The 19746-nt window shown below is 41.4% G+C and overlaps 1 protein-coding gene across 4 annotated transcripts in view; it reads right to left on the reverse strand.

Moving 5' to 3' along the window:
• Positions 1 to 1036: 1036 nt before the first annotated feature.
• The window catches only part of HLTF (helicase like transcription factor), a 59392-nt gene continuing 40682 nt past the window's right edge, over positions 1037 to 19746 (reverse strand). For all 4 annotated transcript variants that reach the window (XM_058661418.1, XM_058661416.1, XM_058661415.1 and 1 more), the window contains 9 exons: positions 18742 to 18877; positions 16320 to 16499; positions 11168 to 11292; positions 9985 to 10163; positions 8317 to 8442; positions 7876 to 7988; positions 6832 to 7012; positions 4287 to 4367; positions 1037 to 1196 (listed from right to left, as the gene is read on the reverse strand). In XM_058661418.1, coding sequence (XP_058517401.1) covers positions 1047 to 1196; positions 4287 to 4367; positions 6832 to 7012; positions 7876 to 7988; positions 8317 to 8442; positions 9985 to 10163; positions 11168 to 11292; positions 16320 to 16499; positions 18742 to 18877 — 1271 coding nt within the window. In that variant the 3' untranslated portion in view covers positions 1037 to 1046. The remainder of the gene's footprint in view (positions 1197 to 4286; positions 4368 to 6831; positions 7013 to 7875; positions 7989 to 8316; positions 8443 to 9984; positions 10164 to 11167; positions 11293 to 16319; positions 16500 to 18741; positions 18878 to 19746) is intronic.

Genomic DNA, 19746 nt, shown 5'->3' on the forward strand with positions numbered 1-19746 from the left:
AAAAAGATGGCTTAACTCAACAGATAAATGTATGGGTGAACTGCTAATGTTCCAAGATAAAATTCTGATTCTATGCACACATAACAATAACAAATCTTTACATTCAAGATTAAGGTATCTAGGAGTTTTAACAACTTTGGAGGTCATCTAGCCCAACCTGCCTCTCATATACAGTAGTCTTCTGAATTATAAAAATTTATAAAGTTATTTCCCAAAAAAGCTACATAAATAAAAAGTATCTATAGAAATATCTATTTAGCAATTCCACAATTTTAAGTATTCAAATCGAATTGGGTAGAACTGGTTCCCTCACCGCCACAGATTTTATCTACAAGCTGTTCACATCAAGTTAACTAACAGTGAGTGTAGTACCACTTGACGACAATGTAAAAAATAGTGCTCCATTACAGTCCCTACTTCCTTCAGGAACACGTCACATCATGTGAATCAGCCAATGAAGCTGTAAAAAATATATATATACATAGAACAAAGTTCAAGTACCTGGGACTTTGGTCTCTCAGTCAAGGTTTGGTTTTGGAATGAATGCAAATAAGGTTTCTGAAAAGCCAACAAGATCAGTCTCTCACATAGTCTGTGTACGTTTTGTGTACAGAACTGTGAACCCACTGCTTAACCAATCGCAGGCTCTGGTGAATTACCAAATGTGTCCAACATAGAAAATAACTCCTTACTGGTCAAAGTAGAAAAGGACCGAGCTTGCTTGAAATATGAAAAAGCTGAGTACCTGGAAGATACATGAAAATACTCAGCAGAGATACTATGAAAAGCTGAATAACAAAGTAACTTTTCTCCTCAAAAAGCATTGTAGGCCACGGTATATAACGGAGCTTATTGCTATCTGAAGTATCATTAAAAATAGCTCATATATACATTTACAGAGATAACATACCAGTAATATCTCCTCACTAATACAAAATAATACACCTCTTGTAGAACATACTCTCTACATCTGATTTCTAAACCTCTCAATTTTTTCCTTTCCAAAACTGGTGTAGCTGATCCTATTGACTTACTAAAATCTCACATTATAAATCTATTAAAGTTCTGATTTCGTTAATTTTTGCTTGTTTCATTTCATTGGCATTTTTTTTGGTTCCAAAGGCTCCAGCTGCAAGTTCCCTCTTTGTATTTTGTATTTTCAGCATGTTTTCTTCAACAGAATCCTTCACAATGAACTTTAAAAAGGAAAAAAAAAATGAAGTTGGGTTGAGTACTTTTTAGTCCACAATACATTTTTAAAACTCTAAGAAATCTAAATTAGCTATAATTGAAAGTGTGTAAGATATAAAGTATGCTAATACTGCCCACTACACAGAAAAAAGTTTTGAGATGTGATCAGTATGCTGGTCTATAAAGGAATTTATATTTTCATGCATATACCACTTTCAAGAATGTACAGAAATTAACTAAAAACTTTGCCTCTTTTTTTCATCGATTTATAATGAAAATACATTATGAGTAACTAGAGCTGAGCATGGATTTTTTTGAGGGGGTGGATTTCTTTAAATATGAGGATAGAGGGTACACAAACGTAAACAATACCACACAAAAAAAGCAAACTATACAAACTAGAAAATTGGCAATAAATGAATATATGTTTTTAAAAGAGAAATGAGAAACTACCAGAAATGTCAGAATTATTCTTGATCCCATGTAATTCCTATCATTCACTAGAGGGAAAATATTGTGATTACTTTGATAGATACTTAAACAGTTGACAAAAATCAGTATTCTTGATAAAAATTTTGATGAAAAAAATCATTCAATAAATGTCTTCAACCTTACTAAGCATATCTAATAGACTTGTAGAAACATTTATTGTGAAGTAATAAAATTGCTCACAAAAAAACACAATCAGAAACAATTACCATCAATACCCAACATCCAGTAAGAAGCCCAGTAACTAGGATTAACAGTAATATTTTACTGAAATACATACGAGATCTCAGGAAGAGAACTACAGATGCTCCTGTGTGGAAACATTATTTTAAAAGAAGACAGTTCTCAAGGTAAAAATTCAATAAATCCAAAGCATGATATCAAGATTAATAAGACAATAACCGATTTTCAAAATAAAAGGTAATGAAAACACTGTACCCCAGCAAGTACCTGTTCAGAAACATACTCTGTAGGGCCAGACACTGTGGTGCTAACAGGCTGGGCTGCTGTCTGTGTTGGAAGCATCCCGTTTCAGTACCAGTGTGTGTCCCAATTACTCCACTTCCAATCCAGGTTCCTGCTAATGTGCCCAGGAGCGCAGCAGAAAATGGCCCAAGTACTTGAGCCCCTGTTCCCACAGGGGAAACCTCAATACAACTGCAGCCTCCTGGCTTTAGCAGGGTCCAGCTCTGGCCACTGCAGCCATCTGGGAAACGAACCAGCAGAAGGAAGATTCTCTCTCCCTTCCTACTTTCAAACTAATACATAAATCTTTTATTTAAAATTGTTTTATTAAAATCTTTATTTAAAAAGCCAGTTATTATAAGAGTAACACTGACCTGAAAATAAGAAAACAAATCAGGCCCGGCAGCGTGGCCTAGTGGCTAAAGTCCTCACCTTGAACGCACCGGGATCCCATTTGGGCGCCGGTTCTAATCCCGGCAGCTCCACTTCCCATCCAGCTCCCTGCTTGTGGCCTGGGAAAGCAGTCCAGGACAGCCCAATGCATTGGGACCCTGCACCCGCGTGGGAGACCCGGAGGAGGTTCCTGGTTCCCAGCATCGGATCAGCGCGCACCGGCCCGTTGCGGCTCACTTGGGGAGTGAAACATCGGATGGAAGATCTTTCCCTCTGTCTCTCCTCCTCTGTGTATATCTGACTTTGTAATAAACTGAATAAATCTTTAAAAAAAAAAAAACAAATCAGTGGAATAGAATAATTTAGAGATCAGTTTAATATATTGTAAATTACTGTTTGACAGTGATATTCCATATTATTAAAAAGTTAAAAAAAAGTTCATCATTTGAAAAAAATCGAGCTTAGACTTGTATCATAAATCTTTAAAAATGTGAAGATAAAGTCTTCTGTGCTAAGCAAGACCTTATAATCCAGAAATTTTTAAAAATTGTGCTGATTATGTTTTAAATCAAAACCTGTAGAGCTTTCTCATGACAAAAAGCTCAAAGTTTAAAGACAAACAAGAGTCTGCAATAAACTGTTTCTATCACTCATAATAAAACATTAAACATCAGACTGCAAAGGAGTCTTTCTACTACAAAATTACATTTGTACTTTAACCCTGAAATCTGGACAATAATATAAATGCACACTTCACAGAAAAATATTAGGGAAATATGCTCAAAGTCTTGGGTAAATGCAAATCAGAAGACAGAAAAAAGTTCATTCTGTTTTTTCTGCTTGAAAGAGTGAAAGCAAAGAATCTTCCACCTGTTGTTCGCTCTCAAGATGCCTCCAACAGCCTGGGCTGCAGCCTACCGAAATGGGTCCAGAACACAGGACGTGCCGGGGAGAAGCTGGGTGGGACGTGGACGGGCCAGAGCTGAACCAGCACTCCATACACGATGTGGGTGTCTCAAACGGCACTTTAACTACTACACCACAAAACCCCCAGAAAAAGCCTTTTCTGATCATAAACATGTTTATGTCATTCTAGTACATTATAAAGCCTACTTTGAAAGCAATTTGACAACCTAATAAAAAGTTTGAGAACCAGTTATTGCTGTGTAATTATCCTGAAAAAAAAACATTAAATATATATTACACAAAGGTGTGTATCAATAATGCTCACCAGGCAGTTCTTAATAGCAAACTATGTTGGTTAAGTTATGATGTACACATTATATTCATACAACCATTACAAAGATAGTAATCAAATAGGGAGACACCGAAAGCAGAGGAGTGGATGCAGGGGCAGGCAGAGGGACCTAGGGAGAGCTACAGGTACAGACTGCCAGCTTGACAGAATCAAAAACCCCACAGACGGATGGCGATTATCACTGCATAATATGTATGTAATGCAACTGAACTGCAAAATTCTGTTATGCATAATTTGCCATAAAAATAAATATATTAATTTAAAAGTAATTATATAGTAGCCTTTAACAAATGCTTTTAAGGAAAAAGAATGCTTCAGAATAATAAAGGAAGTAGGACCCCATTTATCTTCAAATTTTTTTTGGTGGAGAGATGGAGCTTTAATAGCACAAGTTAAATACTGTGGACAGATCTGCTTCCCATAATTCCTCAATTACTAAGTCTTAATTAAAACTCTGGAAACTTAACCTTAGAATAATTAAAAAGCTCACTTTTGTGATGATAACTTCTTGCTTCTGGCCAAGTCTGTGACATCTGTCAAAGCACTGATCTTCAGCTGCAGGATTCCAGGCCTAACGAGAACACAGGCCACAGCGACAGCGTCAGTGGTTACATGTCACCACCTGTCAGCGGCTACCTCAGCATCACTCCCGTTCCGCACTAGTCCTCTCCCCTCAGGATTACCCCACCTGCTTCTGCCTGCTTCTGGATGCCAACACTGCAAGTGTACCGAGGGAAAACATTCTCCTGCTCTATCAGTATGAGCCCAGGCAAACAGCTCCTGCAGTCACGACCCCTGGGGCGTCCAGTCGGCACCCAACACAGGCACTGCCGACTCTCAGCTTCTTGCCACCCCCCTGCTCCATTTTAAATTGAATGTGTGCTGACAGGGAAAACTGCACATTCCCTTAGATAAGATTTTAATGTCACATCAGAGCAATACCTCAGTTTGTTTTTTAGTCACTGATGCTGCCTTCTAGTGTCCTCATTCCCAGGAAAGTGCAGTTAGGAGCCAGAGCCAGGGAACAGACATCCTAACCAGCGCCCTAACTCTTAGGGCAGGTGCGAAATCTGTTTTAGTTTCAGAGCTACAAATAACATTGGGGAGCTTGGTAGATTTAAGAAAAAATCAAGTTTATTAGAAAACTGCTAGGATGTTCCCCAACTCTATTTCATCTGTAATTGTTAGAGTTCAGTCTCTGGCCATTTTAATCAAACTAATTATTTTATTTTAATGCTACTAACCTCTTCCGTATCTAGGACTACCAAGATTATAAAAGTGAAAAGTGAAAATGTGGGAATTTGTTCAAAATCAGCTCTGGGGATTTTTACTGAGTTAAAACAATCTACTGTTGCTAAGTATTTTTATAATAACTATAAAATACTGAAACTATATCAATGATTTAAAAATTCACCCACAGGACTAAGTAAATAAAATACACAGCCATCCACGGCACAGCCCCGCGAGTGCCTAAATTAACTCCCTGCTGGCAATGTCACTGTGAGGATTCTAGTTGGACAGCTACAGGTGTGTTTGGGTGTATACAGAGCCCGTCAAGTCGACAGCCTCACCAGAAAAACTAGGATTACTGCTGCATTTGCTGAATCTCCCGAGGCTCAGGTAACAAGCCAAGACCAGGACCAGCATTGTGGCAACTACTTTGTGTTCCGGCTGCTCCATTCCTATCCAGCTGTTAATATCCTGGGAAAAGCCGTGAAGATGTGCTAGTGTCGGGTGCCTGCTACCTATGTAGGAGACCTGGATCAAACGCCTGCCTTTGGCCTGCTGAGCTCTGGCTGTTGCAGATACCTGGGGAGTCAATCTGCAAACACGAGATTCTCTCTCTCTCTCCTAACTTTCAGACATAAGACCACAAATCTTGAACATGTGCTTGCAGACAGATAGCACAGGGTTGCCTATAGTCCTCCAAGTACCCAGGCCATATGAGAAACTGAGTCAGTGTAGGGTTTTTCCTGCCAAATAGCCCCTTATTTAGAAAAAAAAAACAAGCCTCTAGAAAGATGCAGCTTTTTGTCACATGGCTTGGTGAATAAAGTTCAGAGTGAATTTTAGCTCCTGTTCCACCTGCACATCTGTGTACTTGTTGTGGGCTAAGGAGTTTGTTAGCACTCGCTAAGCTGAGCACTACAGGCAATGGGCTTGGGGCTGAAAGCACCTGGTCTAATGGAACTCAGCTGTATCCAATATTGAGAGTGTGGGCTAAAGCCTAAGCAAGAACCAGGTGAGAGGTCAAGAGTGGAGGCAATAAAAGCAGGCCTGGAGAGAGGCCGGAGTGAGACATTTTCCACCATCTCTGGTCTCCGTGTCGGTGTCTCATCCCCAGATCCTTCGCCGTGCCCACGCTACTGACCCAGCCGGCCTCAACATGTACTGTACAAATACAAACGAATGTACGATAATAGGCACGACAATCTACCCACAACTTTCACTGATGCCAAGTGTTCTCCAAACTGAGGAGACAATGGCTCGCGTCTGTATTATGTAGCTTCCTGAGTCTTTCCCAGTAACTCAAATCTCTAGGGATTCAGGTTAGAACAACATCTTCCCTAGTCTGGCATGCAGCAGACTGAGACAGCCACCCGTAGAACAGGAGGCCTTTACAGTAAGCTCTCCACTGCTGGTAAAACACCAAGTCACACAGCAGGAAGTCAATCCTGGTTCACTGAATCACCACCCTAACGCACGAGGAGCAAAGAGACTCAAGAACACAGATTCTGCTTTGGCATATTTTTTAGTTGTGCAGTATTGGGAAAAATTACTTTCCTGTGTTTCAGTTCCCTTATCTGTAAAACAGGGATAATGATTTTCTTTACCTCATCAGGATATTATAAAGATCTCAGTTGACATAAAGCACTTGAGAAAAAGCACTATTAAGTACCGCTAGCCATTTCTAAAGTTTAAGAATTTTCATAATCAATTCTTAACTATGAAATCATTGACCTGTTTATCTTTTTTTTTTTTTTTTTTTTTTTTTTTTGAAGTAAGAAATAACAGAAAAGATCTACAGTACTTACTGGGTCCATTAAAAACACTCGAGATGCTGCACAAAGATTCAGACCAACTCCACCTGCTTTTAAAGACAGGAGCATTATGGTCGGCGAGCCGGCTTCAGTGTTTTGGAAACACTGAATTGATTCAACTCTTTTCTTTTGGGCCATGGAACCATCCAAACGTGTAAACACAAATCCAGAGGCTCTAGTGGAGTGGAAAAGAGAGACAAGCAACATTCAGCATACCCTGACAAACATTTCACTACAGATTTCCATATACAATCAATTCACCCATTTAAAGTAAATTTTTTATTAGAGAGAAAGGCACACACAGAGAAGAGCTCTTATCCCTCGGTTCACTCTAAGGTCTGCACCAGCAGGAAGCTGGAGTCGGAGCAAAAGCTGAAGTCAAACCCAAATACTCTGACAGGGGACCTTGGCACCTGAACTACTAAACACACACACACACACACACACACACACACGCCTGCATTCATTTATTTTAACACATTTGCTAAACACTAACTAAATGCTAGGCAAAGCAGTCAATTTTTCTACAAAAATTAACAACAATGTTTAAAATCCAACACTGCCAGAGAAGAGTCTATATTGTGATACTAAGTACTAACTTTAGATAGATGAAAAATTAAAACATAAAACAGGGGACCAGCACTGGGGTATAGTGGATAAAGCTGCCACCTGCAGTGCTGGCATCCCACACGGGCACCAGTTCAAGTCCCAGCTGCTCCACTTCCAACTCAGTTCCCGCCAATGCGCCTGGGAGAGCAGCAGCAGAGTCCTTGTGCTCCTGCACCATGTGGTAGATCCAGAAAACTCTAGACTCCAGCTTTGAGCCAGCTCAGCTCCGGCTGTTGCAGCAACTTGAGGAGTGAACCATGGGATGGAAGGTTTCTCCTTTTGTCTATCCTTCTTCCTCTAATTCTGACTTTCAAGTAAACTAATCTTCACAAAAGAAGAAACTGGTAAAACAGTAAATGTTTTTGCTACACAAATTCATACATTTCTAGAAACCCTTTTATTCAATGTAAAAAATACTGTTGAACTTACTTAAGTGGTGTTTCTATTAAAGACAGGAATGTTGTAAACTGAGAAACAACCAAACTTTTAATATTGGGATTCTTCGTTCTTAAGTCAATTAATGCATGCATTAGAGCGTTAATCTGAAAAAAAAAGTTGACACCCATTAGATTCCATGTTTCAGTCGGCAAAATAAAATTCTCTTCATCATGCAGAAAAATGTTGTCAAGTTATTTCCCTAAAGTATAAAAGCTTATTAATTTTATAAAATAGATTGAAATATCATAATAATCTAAATCTATTCTTTCCTTTCAAAACTACCAGTAAAAAATTTACCTTTAAAACCTGCAGTTACCAAAATACAACAGTCAAACGACAGAAATAAAGGCAGAATTATTACTCTGATACATGATGTGTATTTCCTTATATAAGTATTAAAAAACCCTCAAATATTTGCATGGGTCATTTTACCTTTGAACTGGATGTCCACTCCACGTTAGACTTTTTCTCAGTGTCACATGCCAACTCTTCTGGTGGACATTCTAACAAATTGTCTCCATGTAGATCATTTCTGCACAAAGGGCATTTCGCATGGGGCTATACAGAAACAAAGTATCACCAACTCTTATCAGAACAATATCATAACATTTTTAAAACTTTTGGCACATTCATCCATTTGACAGAAATTCATTGGCGCTCCAGTTGTACGATCAGCGCGGTACTTATACGACAGTGCAAGCCGAGAGAAGTTTACTGAGATTCAGATAGGGTATTCTAAGCTGTGTCCCCAGTGAAATGGATAAAGGAGGTGGCAGGCCTTTTCCCTGAGCTAGCAAGAGCTTGAAACACTAATCACACCAACGGCAGCAGGGCAAGAACTCATTAATACAGTGCCTTGAACCTGACTAAACACAGCATGCTATTTGCAGTTGGTTTAAAAAAAAAACACCGTTTAAATGGCTTATGCAGCTGTTAGATTACAACTTGTTACATCCAATTGAACAAAGACTCTTAATAAAACAATATTACACCCTAAAACCTAGACACTAAAAATCATTACAATAAAAAATGATTTTACAACTAAAACCATGCTAGAGGTCAATACAAGGAAGAATTTCAGCACAGAACCAAGAACATGCACTTGTGGACATGTGTGTCACTTACCAATTTAAAAATCTTCTTAAAGCAATCGACCCCGGGCCTGGCGGCGCGGCCTAGCGGCTAAAGTCCTCACCTTGAATGCCCCGGGATCCCATATGGGCGCCGGTTCTAATCCTGGCAGCTCCACTTCCCATCCAGCTCTCTGCTTGTGGCCTGGGAAAGCAGTTGAGGACGGCCCAATGCATTGGGACCCTGCACCCACATGGGAGACCCGGAAGAGGTTCCAGGTTCCTGGCTTCGGATCAGTGCGCACCGGCCCGTTGCGGCTCACTTGGGGAATGAATCATCGGATGGAAGATCTTCCTCTCTGTCTCTCCTCCTCTCTGTATATCTGACTTTGTAATAAAATGAATAAATCTTTAAAAAAAAAAATCGACCCCAGCTCAAGTATTTCAGAATTTCTTAAAGGACTATTCCATTTAAAAAAAAAAAATCCGCTACACAAATGAATCTAGACCTACTTTACCCAAAACAGCAAGTAACCACAACTAGTAATTAAACTAGAAATGTGGATAAGCCAGATTAACATCATGTAAATATACAATACCACCAAAGTTTGAAGATTTAGCTAAGAAAAAAAAAGCATGTGGTATACTACATAATACTCTTCATATTTTAGATACATTAAATTAAACTCATTAATAATAATAACTTTACATTTGTTTTAATTTTTAAAACATGACTACTTGGAAATTTGAAATTATCTTTGTGTCTCACGTAATCAGCAGTATTATTACACACCAACAAAACCTGACAGCAGAATTAAGATACTGACAGTAAAACAACACCTTCAAAATCTTTTGTATCAAAGCGATGTATAACTGAGAAACACCTCGCCTGGTAAAGGCTACAATCATTACAGAAGTCGCACCATTAAGCCCACATGTGACTCTCCCGCTGTCTCGGGAGTTGGGTTTTATTACACATGGCAGACACACTCTACACCAAACACTGCACCTGTGACACCGTGACACTCACCTGCTCATTCTGAATGACTTGGCAAATACAAGGTTTACAAAACACATGTGCACAATGTGTTATCACAGGAACGGTTAAAGAATCCAAGCAAATGGCACATTCTTCATCTGAACCTGAGCTCAGGATTAACTTCATCTTCCTTATTAACGTCTTCCGCAGCTCTTCAGGGGTATCATTTCCTATGGAAAAGGCTGAAAATTTAATTCCAAAGCAAAACTTGAATACGACTTCACAAATTAATCTGAACTGAGGGGAAACTCTGCCAGTATGGGTAGTCTCTCATCTTTCTCTGTTACAGGCAAAAGGTGTGATATACATTTGTAATTTGGAGAAAAAAATCAGAAATAAAAACAGAAGCCAAGCCATGATTTACCTCACGGAGAACTGCCAGTATACTACGTTCTGCACACGCAGCACACACTCCAAGGCAATTCGGGGTGAGCCTGTGCGCTATGGGGAGCCGTCTGTCACTGGAAATCCTGCAAGACTGTAACCCGATTTCACTGCTAAAACCTTCTCGGGTAGCTCCCTGACTCAGAGGGTCATCCACGTGGTCTGAAGCTGAACTCCTCTCTGGTTCTTACAGGAATAGCCATTGCTTGTGCAATAGCTTGCTAATTCATGAAAATATTCATAAAAATTAAGCATTAATCTGCAAGAATGAATTTCTTCTGGCAGAAAAATACACGTCAGGCATGCAGTTAGCTGCACGTATTTGCTTCTTCATTCTCCATCACAACACTGCATGCTGTCCTCTATGTCCTTCCTGCAAGCCATGCAAGATGTCACTTACTCCTTTCAGCTCGTTGATCTAAAACTAAAATACTGACAGAAATAGTTTTTCACAGAATGAGAAAAAGCTAGCAAAGGTGGTGAAACTGGATTTACTTTGCATGGCACTGTGAGTTTTGGGTTTGCCCCTTCGAAGCACACCACAGTACATTAACACTCAACACAAATGTTTGAACAGTGTACAAACCTGCTTCCTGTTATGCCCTTACAATAGCCAGAAAAAGTAAAAATAAACCTAACAAATCAAAAATGGGGGTAGGGAGAGTCTTCCCAGGTTTGGTCCTGTACACGAAGCAATGTCCTTCTGAAAGCACAAGATACCCCACAACACTTGGGCCACGTTAAGCACCTCCGGCCAATATGTCGGCATGAACCTGCCACGTGTGCTTACCTGAAGGCCCGCTGGGAGACGCCGTGCTTGTGAGAAGGTGAGTATGGCAACAAATCTGCCGCAATCTAAGCAGAAGACCCAGGACATCTGCATAGTGCGCAAGGACAGTCCCTTCACTAAAGTATCTGCAGATAAAAATGGTAAATATCATGAGACCCTTTAAATGCCTGCTCTAAAATCAAAGCAAAGGATGAAAAACAGAAAAGCACACTATCTTTAATTAAGTATACACACACACACACACACATATATGCAAATAAAGCCTAACAAATGAGAAATTGCTGTCAATTACAGTAAAAGAGGTACAGGAAAACAAGAGTCAGAACAGAAACACCAAAGCCTTCTGAAGAGAAAGCCGTCCTTCATGTGCCCAAACAGGGCAAAGCCCGACAACATGGAATTGTCTCACACCAAGAAGCAGGGAAGGCAGATGGAGTTAGCACAGCACGCTCTGGGTTCTCAGGAACGAGACTATTAGGGGCAGGAGCTGTGAATCCGACCTCAAAAACCCTACTCTTTCCAGACACCAATCCCCCACATGACATGTCCATCCTTCCATTCAGATGAAAACCTGGGGCATTATTACGATTCCTCCCTCCCACACATCACACCCCATCCATCGGCACGTTCTGCTGGCTTTAAATGGTCCAGTGCACCGATGGTATGACTCAGTGGGTTAAGCTATCGTCACCTTTTATGATGGCATCCTATGTGGGTACCAGTTCAAGTCCTGGATGCTCCACTTCTGATCCAGCTCCCTCCTAAACTGCTTGGGAAAGCAGCGTAAGATAGCCCAAGTTTTTTTGTTTTTAAGATTTATTTTTATTGCAAAGTCAGGTATACAGAGGAGAGACAGAGAGGAAGATCTTCCATCCGATACTTCACTCTCCAAGGGACCGCAATGGCTGGTGCTGCACTGATCCAAAACCAGCAGCCAGGAACTTCTTTCAGATCTCCCACGCGGGTGCAGGGTCCCAAAGCTTTGGGCCGTCCTCGACTGCTTTCCCAGGCCACAAGCAGGGAGCTGGACGGGAAGTGGAGCTGCTGGGATTAGAACCAGTACCCATATGGGATCCCGGCGCGTTCTAGATGAGGACTTTAGTGCTACGCCACCATGCTGGGCCCTAGCCTAAGTTCTTGAACCACTGTATTCATGCAGAAGCTCCTGTTTCCTGGATTTGGCCTGGCTGTTGCAGCTGCTTAGGAAGTGAACCAGCAGACAGAAGTCTCTCTCATATTCATTCTCTCTGTCCCTTCCACCTCACTTTCCCTTCAATTCTGCCCTTCAAATAAATAAATGAACAATTTAAACATTAATTTTATTTATTTTAAAGATTGATTTATTTTTATTGTAAAGTCAGACACACAGGGAGAAGGAGAGACAGCCAAGATTTTTCATCTGCTGATTCACCACCCCAAGTAGATGAAACAGCTAGAGCTGAGTCCATCCAAAGCCAGGAGCCAGGAGCTTTTTCCAGTTCCCCCACGCAAGTACAGGATCCCAAAGCTTTGGGCCGTCTTCAACTGCTTTCCCAGGCCACAAGCAGAGAGCTGGATGGGAAACAGGGCCGCCCGGACATGAACCGGTGGCCCAATGGGATACCAGTGCATGCAAGGTGAGAATTTTAGCCACTAGGTAACATGCCGGGCCCTTGAAATATTTATTAACTTCATCACTACTACTATGAAAAAACAGCACCATCATCTCTTACTTTGATTACTGCCAGTGTTCTCTCTACTAATGACCTTATTCTCACAATTTAATCTAAACACACGAGCCAGAGGGTTACTGTCACAAGGAAGATCGTGGGAATGGTATTGTACATCAGGTGAAGTTGCCACTTAACCACATCAGCATCCCCCATGAGCTGCAGTTCAAATCCCATCTGCTCCACTTCTGCCCCAGCTCCCTGCTAACGTGCCTGGGAAAGCGGCCCAAGTGCTTGGGTCCCTGTGGCAACACGGGAGACCTGGACGAAACTCCTGTTTCCTGGTGCTGCCCTGGTCCCGTCCCAGTTGTTCAGGCTATTTGAAAGTGAACCAGTACACAGACTATTTCTCTCTCTGACCCCTACCTCCGCCTTTCAAATAAATAAGTAAATCTTTATTAAAAATTGTATAATGCCACTCTCCTGGCTCCAACCTCTCATAGAAAGCCAAAATCCTTGAAATAGGTTATAAGGCCTCACATAATCACCACCACGCCCACGCCAATGCCTCTTTGAGATTATGACTACTTTCCTGCTGCCCAATTGTCTTGCCAACACCTGTGGCTCTGTTCTGTCTCAAATTCATTAGGCATGCTTCCAACGTGGGGCTTTTACAATTGCTGTTCTGACTGCTTCAAACTCCAACCTTAGAGCTTTGTTCAAAATATCATTTTCCCAGATTTTTCCCAAATAGAAAAGCCAGGATTTACTATCCCCTTTGTTTTTCTACACCCCATAAATGTAATCTTTTTTTTTTAACTTTTTCTTCCCATTAAAATAACTCCTTAAAGGCAGGGCGTTTCATCTACTTTATGGTGCTGTACCTCAATGTGCAAAATACCTAGCACACCAAAGACACTTAATAAATTTCAAATATGAAAAGAAATTCCAATTAGCACTGGAAGGTTTCTAATCTGTATCTGCTTGGAAACATCTTTCCAAAAGTAATTCCTACAGAATTCTTTGTCCCCAGGTCCCCAGGTCACTGGGTTTGGGTGACGATGTCCTATTTTCTCAGCCTGCTTACCCCATAGTAATTCATATCACAAACACGAGCCTTTAGAATTTTTACCTTCTGCCCATCAATAATCCATCTTAATATACTTCATTAACTCCTACTCCCAGAATTTAAAACGCTGTTACAACATGCATCCAATACTACCAACGGCACCTTTGCCATCCCGAAATCTTTTTCAAGGATGGTCACAAACCCCACTGCAGCCTGCCAACCTTTACTCTACAGACTTCCCTCGCGCTCAGGCACTAGACTCTCGGCACTGCTTTCTCCCATGCTAGGCTCTATCTGCCTCCAGCAATTTGCTGTGATTTCTCTTCTATCTACATTCTCTTCGATTTAAACGCAGTTCCTCAACTAAATCTATGAAAAACACTGATCTAACAATCAAACAGTGACCCTATCATTTTCTTAGTTCAGTGACTTGCACACATACTCCACAGGAGAAACTTCTGGAATTTATACTGTAACCGCTGAACGACCAAAGCAAACAGCCCTGTCTAAGTCTCTGCCGGATGCAACACTACTGGCCACTCTTTCCCAAGTATGCTTCTCTTCTGGGATGCTGTACCCATTTTCTCTACTTCTTTCATACTTCTTTTGACAGAACCTCCTACAGTAGCTTCTTTTCATGTTATTTCTTATAAGGTATTCTCGTGGTTTTTTTAACGTTTATTTATTCTTATTGGAAGGTAGATATACAGATAGAAGGAGAGACAGAAAGATCCTCCGTCCACTGATTCATTCCCTAAGTGGGCGCAACAGCCAAAGCTGAGCTGATTGAAAGCCAGAAGCCAAGAGCTTCTTCTGGGTTTCCCACATGGATGCAGGGTCCCAATGCCTTGGGCTGTCTTTGACTGCTTTCCCGGGCCACAAGCAGACAGCTGGATGGGAAGCGGAGCAGCCAGGACACAAACTGGTGCCCACATGGGACACCAATATCTACAAGGTGAAGGTTTTAGCCATGAAACTATAGCACAGGGCGCCACAGCTCACTCTCATAACTTGAAATCTTTGCTCAAGATCACCGTGTCAATGAAGTCTTTCCTGATACCATCCTACATTGTCGCTGGCCAGGAGCGACACTAAAACGACGAGGCATACTCTGTCCGGAAACGCAGGAACCGCAACTGAACCCCTCACTGCCAAAAGCGGCTGAGTTTAAATACTTCCGCTCTCCGTTCTCGGCCCCATCTCTCCATCCTGCTTTTACTGCTTGTCTGTATCCCTCGTTCCTACTTTCTCTCCGGCACCCTTCCTCCCGCCCGTCCTTCTTCCCCCTCGTTCCTACTTTCTTTCTCTGTCCGCTATCATTTTCGTCCGTCCTTCCGGCCCAGTCTCCGTCCTTTGTCGTCCGCTGCCTAGCTTTCACCGGCTACTTTTATATCGTTCTTGTCCAATCACTTCTCCCGGTGGGTTCACTTGGTGCTATGTGATAGGCCAGTAATCACAGCGAGGGCATTAGCCTATCCCTGCTGAAGCCGCTCCCCACACTACATTCAAATGAACTCCTGTTCCCACCCTCCAGCACAGGGCTCATGATCACTTCTCCCTGGATTACTTCCCTCCACAGCAATTATCACTCATTCCATACATGATATATTTTCTTGAAAATACTAGTTATTCTTACTTTCCATTCACTTGTTGTATAAGGAAAAAATAGACTGCTTTTAAAAACCATAAATCTTGATTTCTGTTATGCCAAGTTTTCTGATGAGCGCAATATTTTTAGCAGTGCTGAGCCAACTCCTGAGTCTTACTGTGAGATATGTACAGAAAAATGTCAGGTATACCAAGAGGAGAGACAGAGAGGAAGACCTTCAGTCCCCTAATTCATCCCCAAGCAGCCGCAATGGCCAGAGCTGAGCCGATTCAAAGTCAGGAGCCAGGAGTCAAGAGCCTCTCCCACACGGGTGCTGGGTTCCAAGGCTTCAGGGCCCCAATCTTTGGGCTGTCCTCAACTGCCTTCCCAGGCCACAGGCAGGAAGCTGGATGGGAAGTGGGCTGCCAGGATTAGAACTGGTGCCCATATGGGATCCCAGTGCACGCAAGGGAAGGACTTTAACCACTAGGCTACCGCACCAGGCCCTATTCTCATGTTTTGGATCCTTAGTAATATACATCCTACAGTTACATAAAAAATAACTATTTTCAATATTTTGCTTCTTCTCAAATGGCACAGGTCAAAAACAAAAACAAAGTCTTGCATCTAACAATAACACCTGTTAAGCATTTTTGTAATTTATGGAAATATTTATCTGGTGAATTGCACTATTACTTCACATCAACTATTCATTTGTTAAAAAAAATTTAAATCATGAAAATATATTTCAATACACTTCAGAATTTATTGTCAACAGGTCCGAAAACTGCAATTATGTTAATGGGAACACAGAAATTTTCTAATAAAGCTTGTTTCATTCCATACCTTCCAATAGTAGCTTTGCCTTCATTTTTCACAGATTGATAAATCTTTCTTTCTTCATCTGAAAGTGTAATATGCTGAATAAATACTTTACGTTCTGGTAACTCCAAAACAGGTTTTCCTTTAATTTTGCTTGTCTTTGTTCTTCTAAGTGTAATATTTTTAATTAAGGATTGTAAACGCCTGGGGAATAAACAACTTTTTATGTCTATAAACACTGGCACAATAGAAAAAAGCAAGTATACATTACTGTTGTTGAGTAAACTTTACACACACACAGAGTAAAGAACTGCTGGTTTATTTATTTGAGAGGCAGAAATACAGCTAGAAAAAGAGGCAGAAAGACAGTGAGCTTCCAACTGCTGGTTCACTCTCCAAATGGCTGCAGTGGTCAGGGCAGGGCCAGGCTGAGTTCAGGGGCTTCTTCCAGGTCTCCAAGTGACCCAACTCCTTGCCCCATCTCCCACTACTTTCCCAGTGACAGCATGGCGCTTGGTCACAAGTCAAGCAGCTGGGTCTCAACTGGCACCCTTATGGGGCATCAGCATTATAGGCCACAGCTTTATTCACCACACCACAGTGCTGGCCACTAAAGTTCTTTAAAAATTCCTTATTTGACGTTACCCACTATGATAACCATATAATTATTGCACAGAGAATGATAGCAACAGATGGACTGACATTGCCTTTGAACTCAATGTGACACATGTGTCTCATATCCTGTCCTTAAATTCTTCTCTCCACTTCGCTCTAATTACTAAATCATTTATTTCTCAATCACCTTGTCAACTACATTACTTAAAGTTAACACCAAAATTCTTACTAAGCACCTAGTGGGTTTCAGGCAGCACTAAATGTTACAAAGATAATGTGTAAGTACAATCTTTCTGTAACTTGAAAACCAAGGGTACATGAGTAAGTTATTTTAAAGAAACAAATGCCAAAAAATTGGAAATATGCTAATAAATTCAGAAGGAGGAGAAATGCCTTCCTAGCTTCAACATCTTTGCAACTCCATCTCAGTACCAGAGAAGAGGGGCGCATATGAGTTTAAGAAAATGCTTTTACAGGGCTTGGCGCGGTAGCCCAAAGCCTGAAGTTCTCGTCTTACACGCACCAGAATCCCATATGGGCGCTGGTTCATGTCGCAGATGCTCCACTTCCCATCCAGCTCCCTGCCTGTGGCCTGAGAAAGCAGTCAAGGATCACCCAGGGCTTTGGGACCCTGCACCCCTGTGGGAGACCCGGAGGAAACACCAGGCTCCTGGCTTTTTATCAGCAAAACTTTGGCCATTGTGGCCACTTGGAGAGTGAACAAATGGGTAGAGGATCCTTCTCTCTGTCTCCTTCTCTGTAAATCTGCCTTTCCAGTGAAAATAAATAAATCTTTAAAAAAGAAAGGAAAATGCTTTTACTAATACTGAAATCAAAATACAACTTAACAACAACAGTAACTGGTTTTGAGGAATTCAAATGGACAACACTAACAACCAGGCCAGCCGCTTTTAAATGTGTTCACTAAAATCAAAGTAAGATTCTATCAAGCTAACATATGTAATCACAGACACATAAACAGAAATAAACATTTTATGAAACAATACTTACTATTCAACACTCTGATATTTCCTTTATTCTATTTCATTTTCTCTTTAGTGCAGCTACCGTCTTTTCAATCATTTCACACCTACCAAAGGACCCAGTGTGTGCAGTTTCAAAGCCACTGCTGGACTGGGTTTCTGGCCCCTGGGTTAAGACACCAGGTCACACGCCCTTGCCTCCCACTGGAGTACCTAGTTTCAACACGCTCTCCTCTGGCACTTCCTGTTAATAGACACTGAGAAGCAGCGATAATGGCACAGTGACTGGGTTACAGTCGGCTACACAGGAGACCTGGCTTGAGTCCCTGGAGCCGGGTGACAGTTCTAGCCCCTGGAGGTATCTAGGGAGTAAATCAGGGGTCAGAGATGCAACTTCTCTGTCTACTTCTCAAATAACCAGAACTTCTTAATGGGAGGCGGGGGAAACCTGCTCTAGATAGAAAAACTTACACATTAGCACAGATCATATTCTCAATTTTTATGTCTCCACCAGATACAATCACGTAAAATCTCCATTGTACACCACATCAATCACCATTGGTTAATATTTTCCCTGTCACTACTGAAACTGTTCATGGTGGCTTTGGAGACCATGGAGCTGTGCCTTTACTTTTAGACTGGTTACTACTGGGAGAAAGGTAGTGAGTAGAAATCTCCCTCTCCTTCGACCAGAATCACTCGGAACTGAGAGTCAACGGCACAGAGCTATAAACACTTCACGGAGACAGAAATCAAGAGGCAAGCCAAAATGGCAATGCAAGTGGCATTGGACCCAAGTCCTTAAGTGGTCTGTCGCTAGCAGCAGTCATCAGCTGTCACAGAATTACCTGAGTCCTCCTTCATCTCCCATCGTGACAGGACGCTGGATTGTTCGGTGCCACCATTCTCTATCCACAAATGGTTTCAGTTTTAAAAAAGAAAGAAGAGACCACAAGTCCTTTAAAGAATTCTGGATCGGAGTACCTAAAAAAATAGCAAAAAAAAAAAAAAAAAAAAAAAAGGCTTTAATCACATCCAGTAGGAACATCCGTTTGTCCCGTCACAGAACAGCTGAAAACGGGCATTCTTACACCAGCCATTCCACTACCGGGGGGCTGGAATTCTTACGACAGATACACCACTCACAATACAGTGTTACTCCTAGCTCTCACAGGCGGCACTAGTAAAACAACCAGACCCAACAAACTCAACACTCTGCTTATCAAGTACATTTGCTTGGTTGGTTTTTAAATCAGCAGCACCACCGAGAAGCAAAAGGCAGCAGATTTAGGCTTAGATTCCCTTCTCCACTGAACACACCACATGTAGCACACGAGCTCCAAACGGGCAGTGAAAATAATCACGGTTCTGACTGTGGGATCAGAGTATCTACTCTATCCCTGGAATTCGAGCAAATCCAGTGACTATTCCATAAATCAATGATAATTCACTATAACACGTTGAGCATTATGAAAAATAAGTCAAAACATTGCTTAAGTAATAGCTATATTTCTGTGGCAGTAATATCCACAAAGTTTATAAACTCACTAATTCACTTAAAAATACACTGAAGATTTCACTTTTTTAAGATTTATTTATTTTTACTGGAAAGTCAGATATACAGACAGGAGGAGAGACAGAGAAGAAGATCCTCCGTCCATGGATTCACTCCCCAAGTGAACGCAACAAATGGAGTTGAGCCAATCCAAAGCCAAGAACCTGGAGATTCTTCCAGGTTTCCCACACAGGTACAGAGTCCCAAGGCTTTGGACCATCCTCGTCTGTTTTCCTAGATCACAAGCAGGAAGCTGGATAGGAAGTGGGGTTGCTGGGATTAAAACCAGTGCCCATAT

Source organism: Ochotona princeps, chromosome 3 (assembly GCF_030435755.1).
Source record: "Ochotona princeps isolate mOchPri1 chromosome 3, mOchPri1.hap1, whole genome shotgun sequence".
Classification (NCBI taxonomy): Eukaryota; Metazoa; Chordata; class Mammalia; order Lagomorpha; family Ochotonidae; genus Ochotona; species Ochotona princeps.